The sequence below is a fragment of the Varroa jacobsoni genome, unplaced genomic scaffold, assembly GCF_002532875.2.
Source record: "Varroa jacobsoni isolate VJ856 unplaced genomic scaffold, vjacob_1.0 contig03920, whole genome shotgun sequence".
Classification (NCBI taxonomy): domain Eukaryota; kingdom Metazoa; phylum Arthropoda; class Arachnida; order Mesostigmata; family Varroidae; genus Varroa; species Varroa jacobsoni.
Genome location: NW_019215123.1, coordinates 1,025 through 23,877, shown reverse-complemented (window position 1 = coordinate 23,877; position 22,853 = coordinate 1,025). Strand labels below are relative to the sequence as shown.

The 22,853-nt window shown below is 39.6% G+C and overlaps 1 protein-coding gene and 1 long non-coding RNA gene across 2 annotated transcripts; one reads left to right on the top strand and one right to left on the bottom strand.

Annotated features, from left to right (window-relative positions):
• Nucleotides 1-227: 227 nt before the first annotated feature.
• LOC111272943 (uncharacterized) lies at nt 228-8,164 on the bottom strand. The gene is made up of 8 exons (XM_022854628.2): nt 7,632-8,164; nt 6,625-6,716; nt 6,158-6,420; nt 5,433-5,685; nt 5,077-5,271; nt 4,497-4,834; nt 3,908-4,057; nt 228-3,225 (listed from the first exon to the last, which is right to left on the bottom strand). Exons 1-8 carry the CDS (start codon nt 8,053-8,055, stop codon nt 2,874-2,876), a joined length of 2,067 nt encoding a protein of 688 aa, XP_022710363.1. The 5' UTR covers nt 8,056-8,164; the 3' UTR covers nt 228-2,873.
• A 198-nt stretch (nt 8,165-8,362) lies between these two features.
• Nucleotides 8,363-9,866, top strand: LOC111272944 (uncharacterized). The gene is made up of 2 exons (XR_002687795.2): nt 8,363-8,557; nt 9,383-9,866. It is a non-coding gene; the product is annotated as an uncharacterized LOC111272944 (long non-coding RNA).
• The last annotated feature ends 12,987 nt before the right edge of the window (nt 9,867-22,853 follow it).

Genomic DNA, 22,853 nt, shown 5'->3' with positions numbered 1-22,853 from the left:
CTTCTCATTGTCATTTGCACTCGCCGTATTCTCTGCGTGCCCGTTCGAAAAATAATACGGCACGCTACATTTTTTAAATTTCCATGCTTCTCACAATACTATGTATTAACGTTGTGTGATCAATGAGATCAATCATTTAGCTTAATTAAAACCTACTCTGTTAAGGCTTAAGCCATTCGCTAGGCTTTCATAGGCTTTCAGTTTGCAACAAACGATTCGACGCTAGATAAATTTGATTATAGCGTTTTTATTGATTTACTACGGTAAATTTGATTACAGCGTTAGAAAAAGCAGTTTCCAATTTAATTATTTATGTGGTATTCCATATATATATATTCCATTGGCTTTTAGTTAATGTTGTATGATACGCTATTTTTTTTCAAAGGACTTGCGTGCAACGAGGCAACAAACTGAGCGCAGCAAGAAAATGTGAAGGCAAAGAATTAACACTTATACTGCTGGAAAAAAATCTGGAAATAGTCTGTGGTAAGCAACCCGAGAAGTGCATCATTCAGTTCAAGGAAAAATGAAAGAAATAGCTTAAACGTGTAAGGCAGTACATTTCAAATTATGCGAATGTCATCAATATTTGATTACAAATAAATATATAAACGTCTATCTCAGTTAAGTCGTCTTCATTAATACCATACATATGTCTGTCCACCGTGTACCGGTAAACATATTGATAATGATGATCTACATAATCTAATTTTATTGAAATAAGTAAAGTATAGTATTAAACTAAATACTCGGAAAAAACATATCTAAGGTGGTATATCTGCTACGCACATGGACTACTCACACGTTGTTGCAATATCTTGAACATTGCTCACTTGTACATTTAGCTGCTACGAGGTGCTACCTATATTCGCGGAAGTAGGCTTTGAGTTCTTAAGTTGTGTATGGCTCCAGGAAATAACTTTGTCAGAATGTCAACAATGTCGATGTACTAGAAGAATTACGTAACATAGCGAACTGGTAATCCATGCACCAAATTTCGCACCCACATTATTGCACCGTAAAGTGATTAAGTGCTCTGACACTGTTGCATCAGAAATTGTTCCTCTGATTTTTGAGTGCCTCGAATAAATACGCTCATTTTTTGCAACTTTGTACTGCCCTTTCTCTGCAAACGTTGCAAAAAGTATAAATCAAAATATAGATAGTTACAAAGTTAATGCATTACGAAGAGATCACACGTAATAACGCGTAGTCTATAATGCAGGGGGATGGACAGGGGCACACGGAAGCGGAAGTGAAAAATAAGAAAAGCTACTTTAAGGGAGCAATGTTTTAAATACATTAAATTCATATTTTGTTTAGTGTACGTTATTCTTGTTACTAAATTATTCAACTTTTTTTTTAAATAGTTTAAAGTTCTTAAATTTTAATAATTTAAAGCAATAGTTAAAGGTTCTTTATGTTTTGGTAAATTTGGCGGACGCGATAAACATGCGTACAAGAATTAGTTTTCATAATTATCTATTCTTAAAATATGGTAATTTTTCATTATCCTATGTATCACAGTCAATATCGGGTGTTAAATATAATGTTGCGCAGGAGTCTATTCGAAGCAAAATCAGTGAAAATGCCTCTTTCTGTGTCTAGGAAATTAACTATTATGATTCGTAAATTAGAAGCAAGTTTTCCACCACTACACCGACTCACTTCGAGTGCTTTACCCATTCTGTACGTAACATATTGAAAACTATCGGATGACATCCTTGTGTCCTTAAATATGTAGGCCAACTACATTTAACACTCAATTAATTCGGACTCTAGGGCCTTAATTGTGTTTAAAAGAAGCTCAGCGCTGCAAAATGATCTCGTTCCTTATTGCTGATATACTGGTTTCGCTTAAAAATCGATATCCATAATTCAAAAGCATTCAAGTTTTACGTTATATGAATTATAGAGACATTAGTATTTACTACTTCTTTAGTCAAGCTTAATGCGAAATTTCCACTATTCAAAGGACTCCTTTACTAGCAAAGACATTTTCCATCTCCGTAGGGTTACAGTGGTGTCCTATCTCTGTGCCGTATTACAAGGACAAAGAATTTTACTTACAAGATACGCTATTGATATATGAAACATGTCACAAACAACGGGTAAACTTCTTCCGTACATCACATTTACTGAAACACTTTTAAATATCATACTCTAAAACATTCCAATCAATACATATTTTTAGCCATTTGGTTAGTTCTTTTTTTTTATCTTAGGGTAGATTTAGTTTGTGTACTGACTTCTCTACACATAGTTGCAATAGTAGAATACTATCCATCAGTCTATGATAGTTATTGTGATCGGGCAAGAATAGTTTCGTGCCGGAGGAGAAAGATAATTTTTATAACAAAGGTTCAATAAAGGACAACGCCGCCTGACAATATGAGGTGAATGCTAAATTAGTAATCTGTTCGTTTATTCCACTACAAGGATTGAACTTTGCACTTCAAATAGGCTACAAATATGTCGTAGTGTTACCATTATATTACCATATAGATAGCATGTTACCTTTCAACCAGTCGACTTCTTGTCTAAATAAATTTAAAAAACGACGTGAAACGTCGTTCATATATTGATTCATTGCTCCGTGCCGAAGACTTGTTTCCCGCTGACCAGCGCTTAACCTCCAGCTGGGTAGGAAATAGAGCAAGCTCTTGTGTAGCAAATAAATATTTTTAATGAAAACTCAATTTGTTCTGGTTGATAGTAAAAAGCTTGGAAAAATGCAAACTAAGAAAAACAAGTTAACACAACGAACCTAACGTCTAACCATTGCCTAAGTGGTGGACGCACGTAGAACAAACGCTCAAATACATACGATAACCAGCACAGTATGATCAATAATCAAGAAAAGCCATTATTGCTTAGTCTTTCTTTGCAAATGACATTTGGTCGATTGCAAGTGGAGTGCAACTGTTTATGCTGCTGTTGCTATACAGGTCTGCTCGCTCACTAAAATGACCGCGGTCCTTGGGTCGGTCCTGATGTGTCGAGTGGTATCCGTTATTGCCGTGTAGAGGGTATTGGCTAACCGAATGACTGTTTCCGCTCTGAGCGTTGCTGCGGTTACGCATTACTGGCGCATGATAATCGGGACCCTGCATGACAACGCTTCCGCTTGGCCCGACGCGACGATGTGCCTCAAAACAAGTAGGGCAATAGTACTGAAAACATGACGGATGTCGGCAGAACACAGGTGTCGATGCACCGCAATCCCTGCACATAAAACACAATAGAATCGAAATCAAATCGCTATAAACCTGTATTTTAAGTCGGGCGGGCAATCCGAACAAGCAGACAAGCCCTTCAATTCAAAAGTCACTGAACCATCGTTCGTCGCGTTCTAGCGGACAGCTACGAAATGGTGCGCTTGTACTCTTGTGTAAATGGTTGTATTGCTTAACGAACGAAGTCCGTTGAACGCGCTAAATATTCAAACGCTTCAATTGTAATTCATGTATTTTTACTTAATTTGTTAGACTTGCTCTCCGTCTACTAGGTCATCTAAAAAGTCTACGCTGCAGGAACTGGAATCATCGTTTCCTGATTTATTCATAAACCGCGTCAAGTTTCTAAATGTCTCTTAAATAAATACGTTGGTGATTAGCAAGTTAACAGGGCATGGATTCCCATATAGCGAATAAGTTGGCGGCAGCAGCATTACTATTCAATTATGTCAACCTATAGTGCGGACTATTTAGTCCTATTCTGAACAACGTAGACATTATCGTGGGACGTCCTTATACTGAAACAACAAAATTATTATTAATGAATAAATTGCTATGTGTTGTTGTTGGTGTACTTATAATTCCACCCAAGCCTTATTGAAACATAGGACCCTTTCTTACAAAACATCATTGACGATACTACATACAGAGTTTTCATTGTATAAACTGACCTGATACAGCACGAGCCTTCCTCAATATACGCATCTAGTTGAATCGTCTTGGTGAAGCGCTGAGTCACAACTTGCACAAATTCGGCCAAAACAGCCTCGCGAAAAGACGCTGTTGATCGAAATGTTACTCGGGCAGACCCATTTGGGTAACTGAAATTAATTCTTATAATTAAAGAACATCTAAAGATGACACACGAGTATATATTTGTTGTTTGGCGGCCGAGATTTCTATTACAAGCGTCTCTCAGAGCGTATCCAAATCTTGGGCGTAACATCTACGACCACCATAAGTGTAATTATAGTTTATTCTAATTAAAGCCAAACTTTGCTTGACTTTATGGATACAGAAAAGACAAGCGACATCCTTAACGAGTCTCACATTATTGGAAAAAAAAATAATAATTGCAAAAATTTACCGTTTATAAAAAAAAAAGTCAAATGAAGACGTTGTGCCAAAAAATGGAAAATTACTAGCAGTCGTCGCAGGTCGGAGATGTGTAGAAGTGCGCTATGCGTTTCTCAAAGAAAGCTCCAAGTAGCTTCTTCCAGGTATAATGATATAAAATATAGTTCGAACCTATACACGTACCGATTTTTGTCACTATCAATACCGACATAGATCACTGATCCAAAAAGCTCAGAGAAAATCCTCTGAAGCCCTTCGGCTGTGATTTCTCCGTGAAGAGCGCCCACGAAGACCGTGTTATTACGGGATATGTTGCGTCCGTTTCGGCTACCGCCTGTTCGGGAGCGTCCGGGACTTAAAACCGGCGCGCTGCTTTCTCCGGACTCGAGATGTTTCGGACTTTCATTTCCATCCGAAGTACTGTCTGCATGAATGTTATCGGGTGTGTAAATCCATTCGCTGTCTCCTAGAGCCCAAGGAATGATTTGTGCCAGTCGACCTTTACCGCGTCGCGATGGCACCTGTAACAGGTAACATGAAAGGCTGTATTCAATCGCATTTCTAATTTCACTAGATCGTCAAATGGGAACCTCAAAATAGTCAGAAAAATAGTAACAATATCATTATAGGATAAAGACCGCGTAGTATGATTAAATATATTCCATTTAAATTGTCAAATGCAACAAATGCTTTCTTCTAATTTGTTCCCTTACTTATTATACTTGTCTATCCAACATAAGAGAAATAATATAGGAGAACTTACGTAATGGAAGAACTGGCCAGGTGGCCCTTTCTGACAGACATCAAGGAAAGACTTCACGTGGGCGTGATCTTCAAATACTAGATAAGCGTGGCCCCTTCCTCGTGGCGGGAACTGTACACTTAGCACGCCATTACCTCGGAACAAATCTTCGAGCGACTCAGTCGTTGCATCGTACGGAAGACCCCCCACAAACACCTTCATCAATAAACAAACCCAGTACTTAAAACTAATCTACATACAAAACACGCTATTTAGTCATATCAACGATCTACACACAGCGAATACTATTCTACGAAGATTTTCGCATAATTGGGCTTAGCAAAAATTTGGATGAAATTATATGTATATGCATTTACCTTATTGGCGTACGTAGGCAGAACGTGGTTCTCAGTAATGAGGTTTCCGCTCCAACTGCGGGTGGCTACACGCTGATTGGCAGCACTCCGGCGAAGCTTGGCCTCGCGATCAATCCGTTCCAGAGCAGCCTCCGTTAGCTCAGGATTTGGAGTGATACGTGGTTGCTCTCGTGGCCGATCTCTAATATCACGTTCGTTTGGCGACAGGCGATTACCGAAGAAAAACTCGCACGCACCACCTCGAACAGCTTTCCTAAACGATACCATCATCGATTTCTCTAAATTAGTGCGTTAGGACTAATATAAAGATACAATTACAAAGCTTACCTAAACAATATAAGGAATAACCGCAGTAAATAGGCCTCTCTAAAAGAAAGGCGTATTTTTTTTTCTTTTCCCTTTCCTGCCTCGATGCCAACTTAAGGCTCTTTCTCGTGCATCGCAAAGAATAGCGACAATGAAAACAAAAAGTCTTCTTGTCCTTCCGTACAAATATTAGCATATACAAAAATATGTTTCAGGGGTATTTACTTCCCTTCATTTAGACTAAAGACCTTAGGACTCCGGAAAGAGATAGGTCCGATTTTTCGCAAAAAAAAAAAGGGATTTGAAAACCTTGTAGATGTTGGGATGTTTTTTAGAAACTGTCCATGAGGCACACGTATATGGCTAAACCAAACACGCTTCAAACTGTGACTAATCTCGCTCATAGAATTTACTTTTACCTTAGATGGATGGATGCTAGGCTCGATAAAGCAAGACTCTGTGGCGTCGACTTGTAATTGATCAAACCCAGCTCTAAGACACGATCCAAAAGCGCCAGATCGAGCGATCCAGGTGAAATTTCGTAAGATGGCTGCGGAGCTTTTTGACGGTTCATGATGAATAGGTTCGCCAGCGATTTTGCAAGACGGTCTATTTCGGCCTGCTGCCTAAGATTTTTCTCAATTTGGCGTTGTTCGAGGAAACGATCGACAAGCTGACTAACCTTATTTTAAAAAGAGCAAAAGGTGTGGCCAATTGGTTGAAGTAAGTTCAGCTGGATTTTCCTTTGTAGAAATGTTTGACAAAATAACGGGATTACTATGCTAAGGTTAGTTTCGATAGGTTGTATATAGCATCAAACAAGTATAATATGTTAGAAAGGTTGCATGTTCATATACTGTTGCGACTAGATTCAAACAGACAGTACCTCATACGGGGAAAACTGCGCAGGAACTTTTGATTGGCAGCCGGTTCCGCGTAAGGGAGAAAGCGCACAATTCGAAAGACCTGACTGGTACTCTGCAACAAAGGTTTGAACGACAAATACGGCTGGCGTCAACTAATTTAGGTAATAATATAATTATGATTAGAAGAGATCGTAACACGTCGAATGTTTCGTATGTATTAAAGGGTTCAACTACTAAACCTACAAGATAAACGGAACCCACGTCGCTTCCATCGATTACGAACGCCGTTTTATTCGTCACTTGCTATTGACATCATCGGGTTAATTAGTCATTTTCGGTTTTGTGCCGTGTCTAGTTTAAAGGCTGTTAGGTCCCTCTCGCCACTTTGCGAAAATCCACCGGACAGCTTTTCTTTGATAGAAGTTTGAATTGTTATTACTGTCTGGTACCTGTTGTGATATTTTTCCCTATCCGACCAAATCATGCCACATAAAAGATACGCATAAATAGCAGTGGAATTATCGATACGTTATTTTTATCGCAACTTAATATTGTAGCCTTCTGACATTAAAAGTTGTAAATTCATATGAGAAATAAGCCTTTTGAACGCGCGATGGCAAATAAAAGATAAAAGAGTTTGACTGGTGCGTCGCGCTTTTCTAGCCCATTAGTAGACTAGAATTCCTTCGAATATCAGTCGCCGCGCCTGATATCATAGAAAACAAGCCTATGATGTACTTCGAGCTATAAGCAAACGCACCTAAAGAGATCCGTACTTCCAACCCCGAATGGAATCGACATATCATGCTATCAACCACACACCGTGTTTTTTCGATACTCACAAAGGCATAATCCGTTGGTCAGTGATGACTTAATAATTTGAATTATTTTAAATTAATTTACTTTAATGCTATGAAATACCATTTTTTACACATATCAAGATGTTCTCTATGTTAAGTTTTAAGACGTTAATGGGTTAGATTTATCAGTTTTAGTTTTTAGGTACGCGTGTCAATTCTGTGCTCACCAAAATTATCATCTGGGGTTATTGTGGAGCGAGGCGAATTCGGAGGAGCCTCCCATGCTTTGTAGTCTTCACAGTGCGACAGCGATGTGAAGGACTTAAATGGCAACGAAGCAAATTTGGACCCAGGGTCTTCTGTGGCCAGGTGGTTTGAGACCTTTCGTTCACGAAAATCTGAAGCTTCCACAGAGTCAGACGTATATAAATCAGATAGAGTATCCAACATGTCAGCATCAGGATCATCTTGTACAGAGTTATCCCACATTGGAGTTGATGTCGGACCAATACGGCGTGACGTACTCGGCACCAAGTGCGGAGGATCGAAATCGCCAGGTTGCTGCTGACTCCCCGATGCCAGATGAAACTTTGCCAAACCGGATAGGTTTGGTGCGTCGCCCGATAACGGCCACTGATCGTGATCAAGCATGCTGCTCGTTCGGACGCCGCTTTCAGGCGCGCAGAGATTATTCCACTGTTCGAGAAACGTTTAAACGATGATAACTCGGAACTTCTTCAGAGTACAAACTGCGCCAACGTAGCACAGAAAAAACAGATCTGCTTCTTGTTTTAGCAGATTCCACACGTGGTATTCTATTGCACAATCGATGCTTGTACGTAGCTGGCTCGCGTGCGCTAATCAGCATGACAGAGGGCGCTGGAGCCTCACGAAACCGAACCATGCAATATGACAGAACATTTCGTTAACTGATGCTTGCACGCATCCGCCGCACTACTTGATCACCCACAAGCACTCTCCTTCCAAGGTATTCGTTCTGTTCAAGGTAAGAGACCTGTTTTCGTTTACACGCCACAGAATATTTTGAACGAGCGTCGATATAGGCGCACATCGTTAGCATGTTTAAGGGTAAATATGCTGCAGTTAAATGATCACGTGGCGCTTCAGGATACATCATATACCTGAATTCAAGGTAGGCTTTCTCAACACCTAGGCCGGCGACGTGTAGAAGACTCAGTGAATAGTTTCGTAAAATAAATTCGCCTAAAACCTCACATAAAAACTCATATAAACCTTAACGACTATCAAACGCTTTCAATACGTAATGCTCGGTTAAGGTCATTTGCGGTGGCATATAGTTCTACTTGGCCTGATTGGCTCGATCGTAGTATTTTTAAGTCCTAATTAGTAAAGCATAATTATAAATGGTTTAGGCTTCGATCTATAAGTCTCTTTATGTTTGTGGCAACGTAACTTTAATGGAGGTTTTCTTTAAGTACTTAGGAGACGTTTAAATACGCTTAATCTACCACTCAATTAGCAAGTATTTTAGGTAAAGATCAGTTCTCATTAAACTCAGTTGAATTTATAATAGGAAGCTCGCTTAACCTACTATGTTCTGCGAATAATATGAAATGAGTACATTCATTTAGTGGAACTTTGGCTGCGTAATAAAAGAGTCTCCTAAAGCCCCCACCTGTCTCATTTGCAAAATATCTAGAGTACTTAACTTATTCTAACAGGGCCCGGCAGGGACTAATATTGTAAAAGAATGAACTCTTTGTCTCTTACGTACATGTTCTACATTTACAAAATAAAAAATATATCATGCGTAGGTATTCTTCTCATCTTTTAACGATAATTTGTTTAAAAATAGAGGTTATTTTTAGTAAAAATAGAAAGTAGTCACGCCAAAAGGTTAACTATGGCTGACACTGTAGAGGACTGACGAAAGGAGGAGCCTTACAGCCAGGATTTAGAGTTCGAATGAATAGAGATCTTTTGTAAACTGTTTCAGAAAGATTCAGACATACTCAAAGAGGAGCCACAATCCCCGAATTCATTAAACTTATCCTTTTGCCGAGATTTCTCCGCTTTCCAAGAACCTGAAAAAAACCGGATCAGAGATCAGGATAGAACGAATCCAACGGAAACGGAAATAAAGTTCAGGCAATTTCGGCAACAACAAATTTGTGAATATATATATATATATATATATATTACAGGACACGATTGAGGGTCAATTATTACCTAATATTTTCGTGATGGACGAACCCCAATCAAAATCAGAAACTTCCTTAATTTCTCAAAATCGGAGATCAATATTGCTATCAATTACTAAGCGGCATTCGGAGAATCTGCAAAGAGACTTTTACGAGGAAAAATGTAAGATTCACAATAGGAATTAGAGTGAAGATTTGTCAAGATGGCGTGCTAAGCAATTTAATATAATCTACACATTTTCTTGCCCAAATAAATCAATGCCTGTTCTCTGCTATTTATCGATTGAATCGTTCAGATAATCTCTAGTAGTAAGGATTTTTCCAGCAAAATTCGCCCGGACCCCCAAGTACCAATATCACCCTAGCTAAGGTTCATACTTTCTAACCCTAAGTTTCTAATATTGTTCCGATGTACTCTTACGAAAACATAGAAAGGCGTTCTGCCAATAGCATATATTGTCCTAAAAAGAATTGCTCCATAGCCAAACTGGAAAGCCCGTAAAATGCCACTACAAAAAGGCCTGACACTGGTGAAAAGTCAGTTTTTGGGAGCTACGTCATTGCTTTAAATCGGCAACCGTGAAATCTAACGCAGGCCTACAGACAGCTCAAGCTTTCAGCAATATATTGAAATATTTTTAGCTTAATTTCTTCACAGTGTATATACACACACATATTTTAGTTTTTTGTTTATAGTTGCGTTAAAACGGCACGTAGTCACATGCAGCACAAACACAGCGACAGTTTTTAAGTAAAACATTACAATGTAAACCTCCTGTCATTAGATGACAAAAAAACCTACTTTTCATAGTTAAATTCTGATATGTTTATGCATTGAATAAACTTCACATGCTATCAATGGAAACTATGGGTGCTGTATATATACTCCCTCCACTAATGTTGAAAACTATTAACTTGATTTTCTAACTGCGCTGTTCAGAAGTACTCTCGTAGGCTGAGTACACATCAACTTTTCGTATAATCCCCTTATGAATCTTATTAGATTTGTTCGTGTCTATCGCGTGGCCATGTCCGGCTGCTCTCCTGAAAACAGCCTCGATACATGTCAACTTTAAATTCAGACTTTAAACCTCGTATCTGTTTGCCCTTCGAAATTTTGCCTCTGGTGAGGGTCATTTCGAACAGGCCGTTGAATTTGACAGTGTTTGTTTTAGGGATTGATACCCCAATAAAAGAAGGGAGCACGAGTGTCCAGCTGTCACCACTTGTTCTAACATTGTTATCGATAAACGCCAGCCAGATCACGGCGTATAACATTTTTTAATCGAAGAATAGTGCAATGAATAAGACCACAGATTTATTTGTTAAAGTTAAAAACTTAAAACGTCGATTAAGATTAAAAAAAAAACGCAACGACTAGAAACTGCTACATGCTCTTAGAAAAAAATTGAAGAAAGCCCAACGTGCGCAAGCTAAAATTGCTGACTTATTCTTTTTCCTAATACACATATATATATACGTATAATACAGTACATGCAAGACACACCATCTCTCACTCTTCTGATCACATTAATTGATAGAGCCACTTTGAACAGTTTATAGATAAATTTTGCTACACCTCTCATTAAAAAAATCTAACTAACAATAAAGACAGTTTTATATTTCACATGCTATCTCCTTCTGCCAAGCCTGGCTGATTAAAATAGCGCTCTCAGAAACTTCACCGATTACAGAATACCCCGTATGGATGAGCTGTTAGATTTACTGGCAGGTACTATTTAAAGGACATAGCAAATACGTCGCGTTACGCATCACTCTGCGACTGAACGAAAATAAGGCTTTCCTTGCCTTTCGTTTTTAGTCTTAGATCAGTAATCCTATGATGGCACCTATTTGAGCTGTCTATTTTTAAACTGCTGGCTACGACTGTGCCATTGGCCTACAGGCAAAATCATGAATCATTCATTTCTAGACTGCAGTTGTTGCGCGCATCCTAAGCAAACAGCTAAGATAAGCAACCCAGATCGGCATTGTGACCCTTCGAGAAACCCGGCACTCACAAAAACAATTGATGTCATCTGAAATTCATAGAAGTTTGCGCGATTGAGCATCATCCTAATTCCATATTCCGCTCAATTTCGACGATTACCTACACACATAGGCGTACCCTAGAAATTGGTGCTAAGCAGAAAAAAACATGAAAGGTCGAGTGGAGTTTGTACTCGAATAAGGCTATATGCAATAGGTACAAGTCAAGGCTGGACTGATATGACCTTATGGATTACTTATGAGTTGACAGAGACCAATTCGAATATGCAATAGTTTCCCACACGAACAGATAATGAAAATATTCCTTTATCTACGCTTAATGGGATAAGCGAGAGGACTATTGAGTTTACGATTCACGTATCCTGCCAGTGATAAATTCAATATTGACGGATCCCGGTTCACTCAATAGCCTCTCCTGCCTTTTTACCTACCTTTTGACAGTCCATATGGTGACTCCACGGAACAAAGATTGAAATCCAAAATTCCTAGAGAATAATAACAATGAATATCTAGAGCTCAAGACTAGAAGTGACAGTGTGGCATTAGAAAGCAATGAGTTTCACATCAATCAATTCGAATCCCGACGAGGAGATGGACTTTGTATTTTTCCACGGACAAGTGAATATCAGTGCGTTCAAATGAAGTAGGTAAGGACAAACAGGAAAATGCGCCAACGCGGCTTCCTTCTTTATAAGGAACAAATTATCTCTATTTTTATTTGAACTTTCATTTAGAATTATTGTATCTCTCGAAGCTCTTCCGTTTAACAATCACGTAGTATAACACAAGAGAAAACTTGATAAAATTGCTACAAGCAGCATTTTTCGTAAGATCACAAAACTTAGAAACACCTCCCGGAACGCCTTTTCCTATTAATTACTCTATTAAAGTTCGAGTCGGCTGTTATTATAGGTAATTTTTAAGAGCTTTCGCCACCTCGTTCCCTCACAACGTTGATTTCTCCCTGGAGAATTTCGATTGCTGTAAATTATTTACCCAATGTTTTTCTGCTGATACATCGTAGTAGACAATTGCTTTGAGATCACGTAGTGGACTTGATCATGTCGGATCTATCTGTTTGCAGTCTTGGAAACGTTTGTTTTTCTATTGGAACTAACGAGAATCGCCGGGGAGTCTCAAACTGACAGTTGAAGACGGCACGTTTTACCAATGCTGTCCCAATTTTCCCAAGCCTTTCAGTGTCTCTCTTTTGTTTCGAATTTATGTATCGCACAGTGTGGAAGAACTGACGATTGAATATCAGTCATCGTTCGTTAGTACACAGACGAGGGTCTCAGGCAGTTTGCATGTTGCAACGGTTAGTGATGCCAGGCTCTAGTTGATGGCCTCAGTCTTTAATCCGTTCTTGTCATTGAACATACTGTATTCGCTCGAAATGCCTGACACCTTAGCCCTTTTAAGGGATCGTCTAAAAATCCGTGAGAGGAGGATACAGACTGAGATTCCGAGCTTCCTAACTGGGTATAATAAAGATCTGTTCAACTTCCCATTAGTTTTCAAGCGGAGTTTTCTAGATGCTCCCATATTTTCTTCTGAGCTAACATCTACGTCATAGACAATAAACGCTATGCGGATTTCAGTAAGTATTTTTTTTTTGCTTAGAAACAAAGAGCGAAGGGCGTAACTGCTACGAATTTCGTCGTGGTCTCCTCAAAATCATCCTCATGAGATACTTATACGTCAATTAGAAGACTGAAGCGCGCAGTTTTTTGACCAGCATAATGAGGCTACCTACGATTTGAATCGGAAAGTAATAAATTTTTACTACGAGAACGAAAAAGCGATTAGGAACAAAACAGTTTACAAATAATACGTTTTTCGTATTAGAATCTAACGCAGACATGTTCAGCCAGTCAAGTGGAAGTCGATAACGATAGGTGGCGCAGACATTTCCACTTTGCAGATGCAAACTTAACAAAATATTTGTGAAAGGCACCCTTAACGTATATACTTATACTCTTAATAACCACTCGGAGGCGCCATAAACTCTTGTTGATATCCTTTGACTAGTTACCTATGCGACTTTTCATGAGTCGTGCAGGACGACGTCACCCATCTGTATTCTTTTGGCTGTGCTTCAATTTGCCAGTGTGAGTCCATTGAGTCTCACGCGCGCTGATGTAGCTTTTAGGAACAGCTGTAGGGATTGCGTTAGGAGTCCTCCATTCATTTTCCAAGTTTTGTAATGAAAGCCTCACAGTATTCCGTGAGCTGCGGTCTTTATGTGATAAGTAGCTCCCTCAACCTTGAGCATTTTTTCCTGACCCTATGCCCGATCTCACCCGTAAGCAAACGGTCGAATTGGAAATGATTCCAGGATGAAATTAATTTAAGTAATGTGACAGTCGTCGAGGTGATATAGGCGATGATAACAGCTATTTCAGCGAAACCAAAGTCCGTCTTCCGTAGTTATGACGAATTTATACAGTCCAGTCATGTTTAATTAGGAACAATTGGACAACCGAAGAAATTATGTGGTGGCCTAGTTTGGACATCCGGTCAGTGGTGTACGCTATAATGGCAGATTGTTAAACGTAACGTCCCGCACATAAACAACAGAATATAGTTTATTGCTAGATTTCTTTTAGCTAAATTCAGTTATCTTTTCAAGTTAGCGTATCATGAGGAATCATACTAGGGACGGCCAACGACACGTGATTTTCGCTGAAAAATCTTGCGTTTTACATGTTTGAATGCAGAAATAAATCAGTAGAGCAGAGTTTGTTTAAATAGCATTATAAAACCATAGACCTTTCTTACAATAAGTTCTCGATTGTCCAAACGATAATAATTTGTTTTACTGATGTAAGCACAGTAGACAACTAAATATCAATACGATATAAAAAAAAAAAAACCTATACAAAAAGAAGAATAACATTTTTGCACTCTGACCTGTATTACACATATGAAGCGCTTCTTAGACGCCTCTTAACTGGACTTCAAGATGAATCAAAGTTCATAATATTGAGTGGACGTTAAGGTATTGCAGTCCCTGAAGTTCTTGTTTTTATGTGAGAAGTTTTCGTGGATGTGTATGAATGTGTAATCGTTTCGCCTTAAACAAAGGGAGAACTATTCCACTAGCCGTAGCGCCATTGTTTTTGACAGCACAAGTTAATGTTTGCTACTCCATTGTATGCAAAAGTTTTTGCAACAGCGTAAAGTTTTCAACACTGAAACAAGGCTGAAGCGAGACTTCGCACCATGACTTCCTGCATGCGGATTTTAAGTATGTTAAAACCTTTACAAATAAGAATCTGTCATCGGTTGAAATGGATCAACATGGGATCTCGTATCCAAGCGTTTTCGAGTTCGAACTTCGAAGTAAACACACTTTAGGTCCGCCAATAGAAAATCAAAATTATACGCATTTATTTACACAACTCTAACCTGCAACTTCTAAGAAGTTTAACAAGATTTCATGTTCCAGAAAATTTCCTCATCGTTAGCGTTACGAGTGCAGAAAAGCGGCTTTAAAAATTACTAGGTTCCCTCAGTTTGTTGGATGACGGTAATTAGGTGCATTATACATAACTTTTTTCTAAAAGTTCCTGGACGTACGTATCTGATGGATACTTGGTGTTCCACAAATAGTATGCTATCATGATAGTATAAAAAGCAGTTCAGAACCTTAAATGTGAATACGACTTTCAACCAAGCCTCATTATACTGATATAATTAAAGTTGATTCGAGCGCTATCATAACTTTTGTCTGTGAAATTAGCAATCATCTTAGAAATTATAATTAAAAATGTTTGAGGTGATTTTTTACTCATTATAAAAAAAAAACATGTACGGGTTTACGTCACATAATTAGTAAAACAATAAAAGGATAAAATATTATATTACTTTGTGCGTATTTTAATGTAAAGGTCCAAAATATTTATTTTGTCTGTAAGGAAGGCACACAACTTGCGGTGATAATTCTTCGTAGGCAAATATCAAATCTCCAACATAGAATCTCCGGCTGCGAATGACTTTCCTTACCTATTACTCTCTGTTTTATGACTGGTCCCGATCTCGCTACGATTTGGATAATGGTAGTCGGAAGGACGAGCCTGCGTAACCATCGACCTATTCAAGACGACGAAGCACGAGCCGTCTAATTGACCACCGCTCCAACCCATAAAGTTACCTTGGTTGCCTATCACTATTTTCGCAAAGATATAATACCACTGTGACCTAAGTGTATTGTTGTTGTTATTTCATGTTGTTAGGGGAGATCTCTTAGTGAAATAGGGAAAGGCTTGAGACGCTTGTTAGTACATTGTAAACATTTGCTCCATGTACTGACTTGCAGTGCTAGTAGCGGTACGGATGGCGGAAAACTAGATAATACAGTGGTGAACGAACACACTAGCATCGTCTAAGCTGCGCTAAAACAACGGAACATTCGGTTTTAGAAAAATATGGTTTTCACACTTGTCAAGTAAAACGTGATTGCGTGGCTAAAGATAGCATCGGCAGTTTGCCTCTATCGCCGTTATAAATCCACCGTTGGATTTGTTAGTGTAAGAACAACCTATGAAAGAAACTGTATAATATTAAATGATGTATTTGAAGCCAGCCTCGTTTTCGATGTATAGCTTACAGTTATTAGTCAGCCGCATCCCACGTTTTCTCACAGGAAACTCCAAAATATCAGGATGTGAACATCACGTAAGGCCTTGACTTTGCTCTGTGACTTGGTGTTTCCTAAGGTGCTTTACCATCGGCACTTGGTTTTCAATTGCCCTATAGTTTCTATTAGAACCGGATCCTGAATACTTTTTAGGACAAGCAAAGCGAATATACTGGGTATGCTACGATGTGGATGTGGGTCCGATCGCTTTATCTCCTGTTTCGTGTGGTTCGTGGGGAAACCGCTAGGTGGAGCGAATTACAGGGGCCCTGAGAGAGGGCGTTCTTGGGGGGGTTTAAGCGGGGGAGAGGAAAAGTCTGAGAGTAGGAGAGGGCTACGAAACTCTGGGGTCAGGGGTTGCCCAGAGCGCAAGGAAACAGCAGTTGTAGACGAAGCTCGTAGGGTCGGGGGACCAATCGCGCACGAGGAGGGACCGCGCAACCCCGCCCACTGGGGCCTCTCTGCAGCATAACACATACCCAACTACATCGGCCACCGTTGCATTACTATATGACCATGGTAGGACCTAAACGTCAAAGACGGATTCGGATAATCGAGCAAGACATACATCGTGAGCTGAAAAACTCGTTACGGAAAAAACCTTCCCGCCCGAAAAGTATGAACAGAAAGCAAAAGTTAGACTCGAAGCCTACCTGGCCGTTTTGGTCTTTTCGTAGAAGATTCTTTTTGGAAAAGACTTAGCTCATACTACGTACATCGAAGAGCAATGGACTACGGTCACCACTAGCAAAAGACATTCCTCCACTTTTCGGAGGCAACAGCTTTACATAGCTGCTACGGGCGTACAACAAAGGTATTCAAGTATGCCATACCTGTCTGTTGGTGGGACAGTTTGACCGTCGACATACTTTATGTATTATTTTTCGCTGTTGCTGTTTTTACCGTGTCAACAGTTTTAAACTCCATTTTTGGTAGGATCCGAGTGGCGGTCTGCTTTGCTGCGTACCTTTTGCGGCGTTCTTTTAGAAAAGAATATGCCGTCGTCGTTGTCGTTACCGTGTTGAGTTCGCCGGAAAGCACAGGGGATATCAGCAACTGATGTCAAGATGTCGATATTGGATGATAACTATCGCTCCGAATGTCGATATTCTTGAAAGCATCGGTGGGATACCACCGCCCTCAAGGGCCGTTCGGCTCCTCGTCTCCTAGTTCTCCAACCATTGCGATGGTCACGGCTAGATAGGAAATGTCTAGTGGCATTGGAGGACTCGACGGCGCGGAAAGATACCGCAAATTCGACTTGCTTTCTGAGCTGTCCGACGGTGGGTACCCTATAGCAGAACAGGGGTATGTAAAGGAGGAGTGGTGGTTCGAAAGAGGCGTTCCCGAAAATGCATATCGCCGCGACTTTGTTTCTTTTTTCGCTGTTTCCTGAACTTGAAACGACCGAAAACATTGTCGCATTTTTATTATTGTTTACTTTTTGTTATGATGCTGTTGTTGGTGTTATTATTGCAGATATTGTGTTGTGATACGGGTGAAAGAGGCGGCCAGCCATCTTTGCTTGTGTATCTCGAAATGAGCTTGGAAAGAATAGAAGAATGCGCTATCTATGCTTCTCGTGTGGACGGCCTGAAAGAGATCATGATTAGGGATGTATTGTCACTTATCATGAGCATATATTGCTTATGTGTGAGTAGTCGTCAGCAAACGAAGCATAATTTCTTTTATATTTCCAAACTGAGTACAACCGGCGTTGTCTTTTGTCAACAGCTAAGCACATAAAGCCTATATACATTAGACATGTTTTATGATCCTATATACCGCGGTAAACAACGAAAAAAAAATGTTTCATCTCAATTTGTTGCTGTGTTTTTATCCTTCTAATAATCCTAATCCTTCGAAAACTGGATCTTCGACTCTGCCTATAACACGATTTTATAACATAACGAAGACATTAGTCTTAATATGGATTTTCTATGCTATACAAAAGATAACAGTTCGAAATGCGTCTCACACAACTTTGTGTAATTTTTATTAATATTTTCGGTAGTTTTCCTCATTTTCTATATCATTTTTCGACTTTGTATTCCATCCTCGCTCTTCTCTCTCTATCCTTCTTTCTGTCTGTGAGAAGGTTTCTGAAAGAAGAAATCCTGCACTGTTCATTTCGAGATCATCTTTTTCGATCATTCGTTGCTTCTTGAATCTTTTCCTGCCATAATAATAACCGTTATAATCAACGTCGTCGCCGTCTTAATTGTTGACGTATTGTTTATTCCCGTCCGTTTGTTTTATAGATATACTGTTATTGCTTATGAATGTACAGTTGCAGTCGCATCGATTTATTCTTTTCATAAAGCATTTGTTTGTTTACTTCGGTGATTTGAGGCGTCTCCGCCTGCCGGCGTAGCAATCCGAACCGGCATCTCTGGCTTCGGACGTACCGCTCACTCAAGCCCGCGGATCAGCAGGTCGTGTCTCTATCGGTACGTTCATTTTTGTGTCTATATTCAGACCTATCTCACTCCACCGTATCTATTATCGTCATCACCGCCACCATCGTCCATAATCGTCATATCTAATATTAACATGGCTTGTGGGCCGTTCGTCACATTGTGTATTTTCACCTCGATGTCAATTGTATATAGTATATATATATATATATATATATATATATATTGCTGTTCACATCGGATTGTTACACTATCCGTTCATATTAGTAGTTGCATTTTTCCATTTCTATTTTTGTCATCTTGTCGCTCTTTATTTACTATCATTATTACTCTTCTAGTACTATCACTCAGCATCATGGCGTTACCAACCCTCTGATCTGTTTTTCATCGGTTAACGTTTTCCATCAGAGTCCCGGTTGTGATAGTAATAATAATAATAATAGTATGATTCTAATATATGTTTCACCGCTACCAGTTACCACGTCTCAGTTCTATACTACATCCCTTTAGTCTCGATTCAGAGTCTATATATCACCACTCTGATCAGTTTTTTTTTGTCTTCTTTTGTTAATGGCTAATTGGTTGATAGGTAATGGAATCACTCAATCAGTCGGTAGTTATTCAGTCCATGCCTCGTTACGTAAGCAATCAATCACCACTTGTAATATATAATAGTCATATACACGCTCACCGATTGTCAATATACATGTAAAGACGATGAGCGGAAGCAGACGCAGGGGAAATACGTTAATATAAGTTCCAATCCCAATCATCGAAGTTAATGTGCGGGCAGGTCATAATGAAAACTAGAGGATTTTGGAGGCACCCCGACAGCTTGCTAAATCGTATTCTTCACAATGGTCGTTTTTAGGCAATGTTGCCTTTAACAGTGTCCTACTATTGTAGCCTTCGTTTACGTAAATCAATCAACAGGATGAACGTTGAAAGAAGCAATTTAATTGTAGGTATGCCGTTGACCCTAATCAGTTGATAATAACGACTCCATAATAGCCTTTAAGGTTTGCTAACGACGTCTGCGTACAATATGTAAGATAATCGAACTCTTAGCTGACGGGCCACTTCGGTTTCGTTCAAGAAAGAAAGTGCGTAGAACACGGCTTATTGCCTTAGGGGTCCGGTTTTAGCTCGGGGTTAGGCTGCTTCTACACACTTACGTACACATCTTCTTATAAATATTATCATTGCATATTTATTTTTTGTTTTGTCTCTCTTTTTTTTCTCTCTCTCATTCCCTTTCCCTCTAACGTTGTCTTCTCGACTTGCGATACGATCCGATCTCGTAGACGGTACTCAGTCGATAGTTTCGAGATCATTTCAAGAGTCTCTACGATCTTCAAAGGTGTCAATTTTTCGCACTTATTTCTTTTCTCTCGTGCTAGGTAGATCAAGGGCGCGACGTTTTTTTGCCCGTCTCGCGAAGGCGCATAGGGCGGTAAACGTCAAGGTGCCGGTCAGTGACAAAGAAGCGTTGCACTGTGCCCATATATGTGCCATTTTAACGTGGGAACATTCTGTATCCGTGTCGTTACTTCCTTTTTTTTGCAAGAACATCACCAACTGTTGCAACCAAGTGCTGTTGTGATGATGAACACGTTTTTGTCGTGTACTGCGTGTTTTGTGCGGCATGCGTATTACGCTCCTGAAACAGCACATGTAACCTATACCGTCAACACGCGCGACTTTGCGTCACTCCGAAGTCTTTTACAGAAATAAACAGAATCGCCTTCATAATGGTTCTGCGGTAATCGAATCTGGCATACGCGTTATGATATAATGGTGCCATAAAAACATCGGGCAAAAAAATCACTGGCTAGATTTGACAAAAACAACATAAAAAAAAAAAGGCCATCAGCTACACGGACAACTAAAGGCAAGATATTATAATAATATTTTGTACTAGGTTGAACTGGCAGGCCCCAAGCATGTATATGCGTAAAAAGCTGTCCTTTGTTGAACCACAGCTAGTGGAAGTCATAAATTTGCCCTGGGGTGAATAATCATTAAAATATGATTATGGTTTACTAAAACCTAAATAAAAACCTGTTAACAAATTACACGCGAATGCTTCGATGTGCTGTTCACTGACATTACTTTTTTTATTAGGCTATATCTAAGCTTCACTGGAACGGCTCCATAGCATCTGTCGCCGCAGGCTCACTTCAATACTGGCAACGGCATCCGTCTATTATTCACTTAACGGGTTAAATAAATAATCTTGAGCACAATTCTGTCACAGTTTCGTAATCTCGTCACTTAATTCCCACGTGTTTCTTCTAAACAACAAAATCACAATTTGTTTGGCTCATTTACTCATGGAACAGACCGTGTGATTATACAACAACAAGTTAAATGGGGTTGTATCGTCTTCGATGAACGCTGCTGATCGTGGTTTCAGCATAACGTACTTGTACCATATCTTAAGAGATTAATCTTGGCCAGAAAAAACTTCATTTCGTCCTCTTGTTCTACAAATAGAAGGTTAGACTGTTCCTAGGCCTTAAGTTGTTCACAAACACACACATTTTCATCGATCCCGAACCTTAGCGGCCATTTTTAAAGGGCTTCAAATGTATAATAGTCATAATCGGCTAAAGACGGGGAAAATAATTTCTGTTCGATAACTAGAAAGAGTATGTTTAACATAAAAACGTTTAGATGCACGAACCGCACAAACAAGCCGGTACCGACCACTAAAATAAAGCGTGGCGCAAAGTTGCACGTATTTTATGATTATCAGCAGTGCTGCCCATTATTTTCTGTAAATTCCTCTTAATTTGTATGCATGATTGCATGATAGTTAAAGATAACATCGTTGTTATTACCATAACTTTACTTAACAACATTGTTAATAATTTCTTCCTCTTTATCCATATTACAATTGTTCTTGTTTTTAGCGAGTCGAGCAGGAAGGTAAACTGGGACATGCCTGCATCCTGGAACTCGAGGCGATCGCTGCCACTGTGTCAGCACTCCCCTGCCAAAGAACTGTCGTCATACATATCCTCCCTATTTCCTGTTTTTTCTTGCCCGCCCCCGATCCCCGACTTTGCTGGTGTCCATCGGCCTCTATAACCCCATCACCTCATGTTGGATCGAGCGAAGGAGTCACACATGTACAGTAACGTTTGCTGACATCCAGTGGTATACCGCCCGCTGCCCATCAGTCTGTCAAGCCGTACCCGAGAATGTGCGCCAGCGTTTAGATGACATCGAATCCTATTGTCAATATGGCACAATCTCTCACTCACATCTCGATTATTGAACGACTAAGTTAAAATAGCTATCCATTCCGATACTTACGCGGCCTACAATCAGTTACGCTCAGACACACATATTATTAAATTATCTGCATGATCATGATAGTTGTCGTGGATCACTCTTTGATGTAGACGATATTCACATTATTGTACAATACACACTTTAATTATTTAGTTCAGCTGGCTGATACCCGGATTAGTTGTTTCAGCAGGAACCGTTCGATCGGCCATAGTCCTTAACGAAGTGCGCTAGAGTAGGCGACCATTCAGAAGCCATTATCGCTGAGCTGTTGTTAAGATGTGTAATACGTTCTATGGGCAATGCGTATGTATCAAGTACTACGAGTAGACCTCGCACGTGCTCGAACAAGGCCCAAGCTTCCCGTAAGGAAGAGACCGTGAAGTTGTGTGGAATCGGCGCTACTAATATGTCAAACTATTTTATTTGATCCCCATTATCATGTTCATCACCGTGTACCGACTTTTAGTTCTCTCTTTGGTTTTCCATCTAATTGAAACGGCATTAAATCACAGTATTGTTATTATGTAATCAGATGCCAATGACTATGAAACATGCCTCACGTCTATAAAACATAATAGTGAACACGTTTTATTAACAGACTTGACTCATGTGAATATATATATATATATATGCGTGTCCGTGTGTATCCATATTCAAATCAGTCAAGTTGTAGTAGTAAATAACACTAGCATTACCATTATCAGCATCAATCTCAATGCGGTCAATAATAATGATTAGTATCACGCAAGTGAGTAGTAGGTCACTCGGCTGAAGTGTTTATAAGTGAGAAGGTGGCAGAGTGGGTGCACGTAGGAAAGGACAAAGGAGACAGCCAATGGTGAGCGGAGAGACGGTCACAACAAGAAAAGGCATCGACTCAGATGCGTTTAGAGAGAG

What these genes read in the sequence shown, in the direction of transcription:
- LOC111272943 (XM_022854628.2), bottom strand. Translation starts at nt 8,055, where the DNA reads ATGCTTGATCACGATCAGTGGCCGTTATCGGGCGACGCACCAAACCTA. An exon ending in CTAGCATCCATCCATCTAAG is followed by an intron (nt 5,686 to 6,157) that starts GTAAAAGTAAAT and finishes GGTATCGTTTAG; the next exon opens with GAAAGCTGTTCGAGGTGGTG. An exon ending in TGCCTACGTACGCCAATAAG is followed by an intron (nt 5,272 to 5,432) that starts GTAAATGCATAT and finishes TTATTGATGAAG; the next exon opens with GTGTTTGTGGGGGGTCTTCC.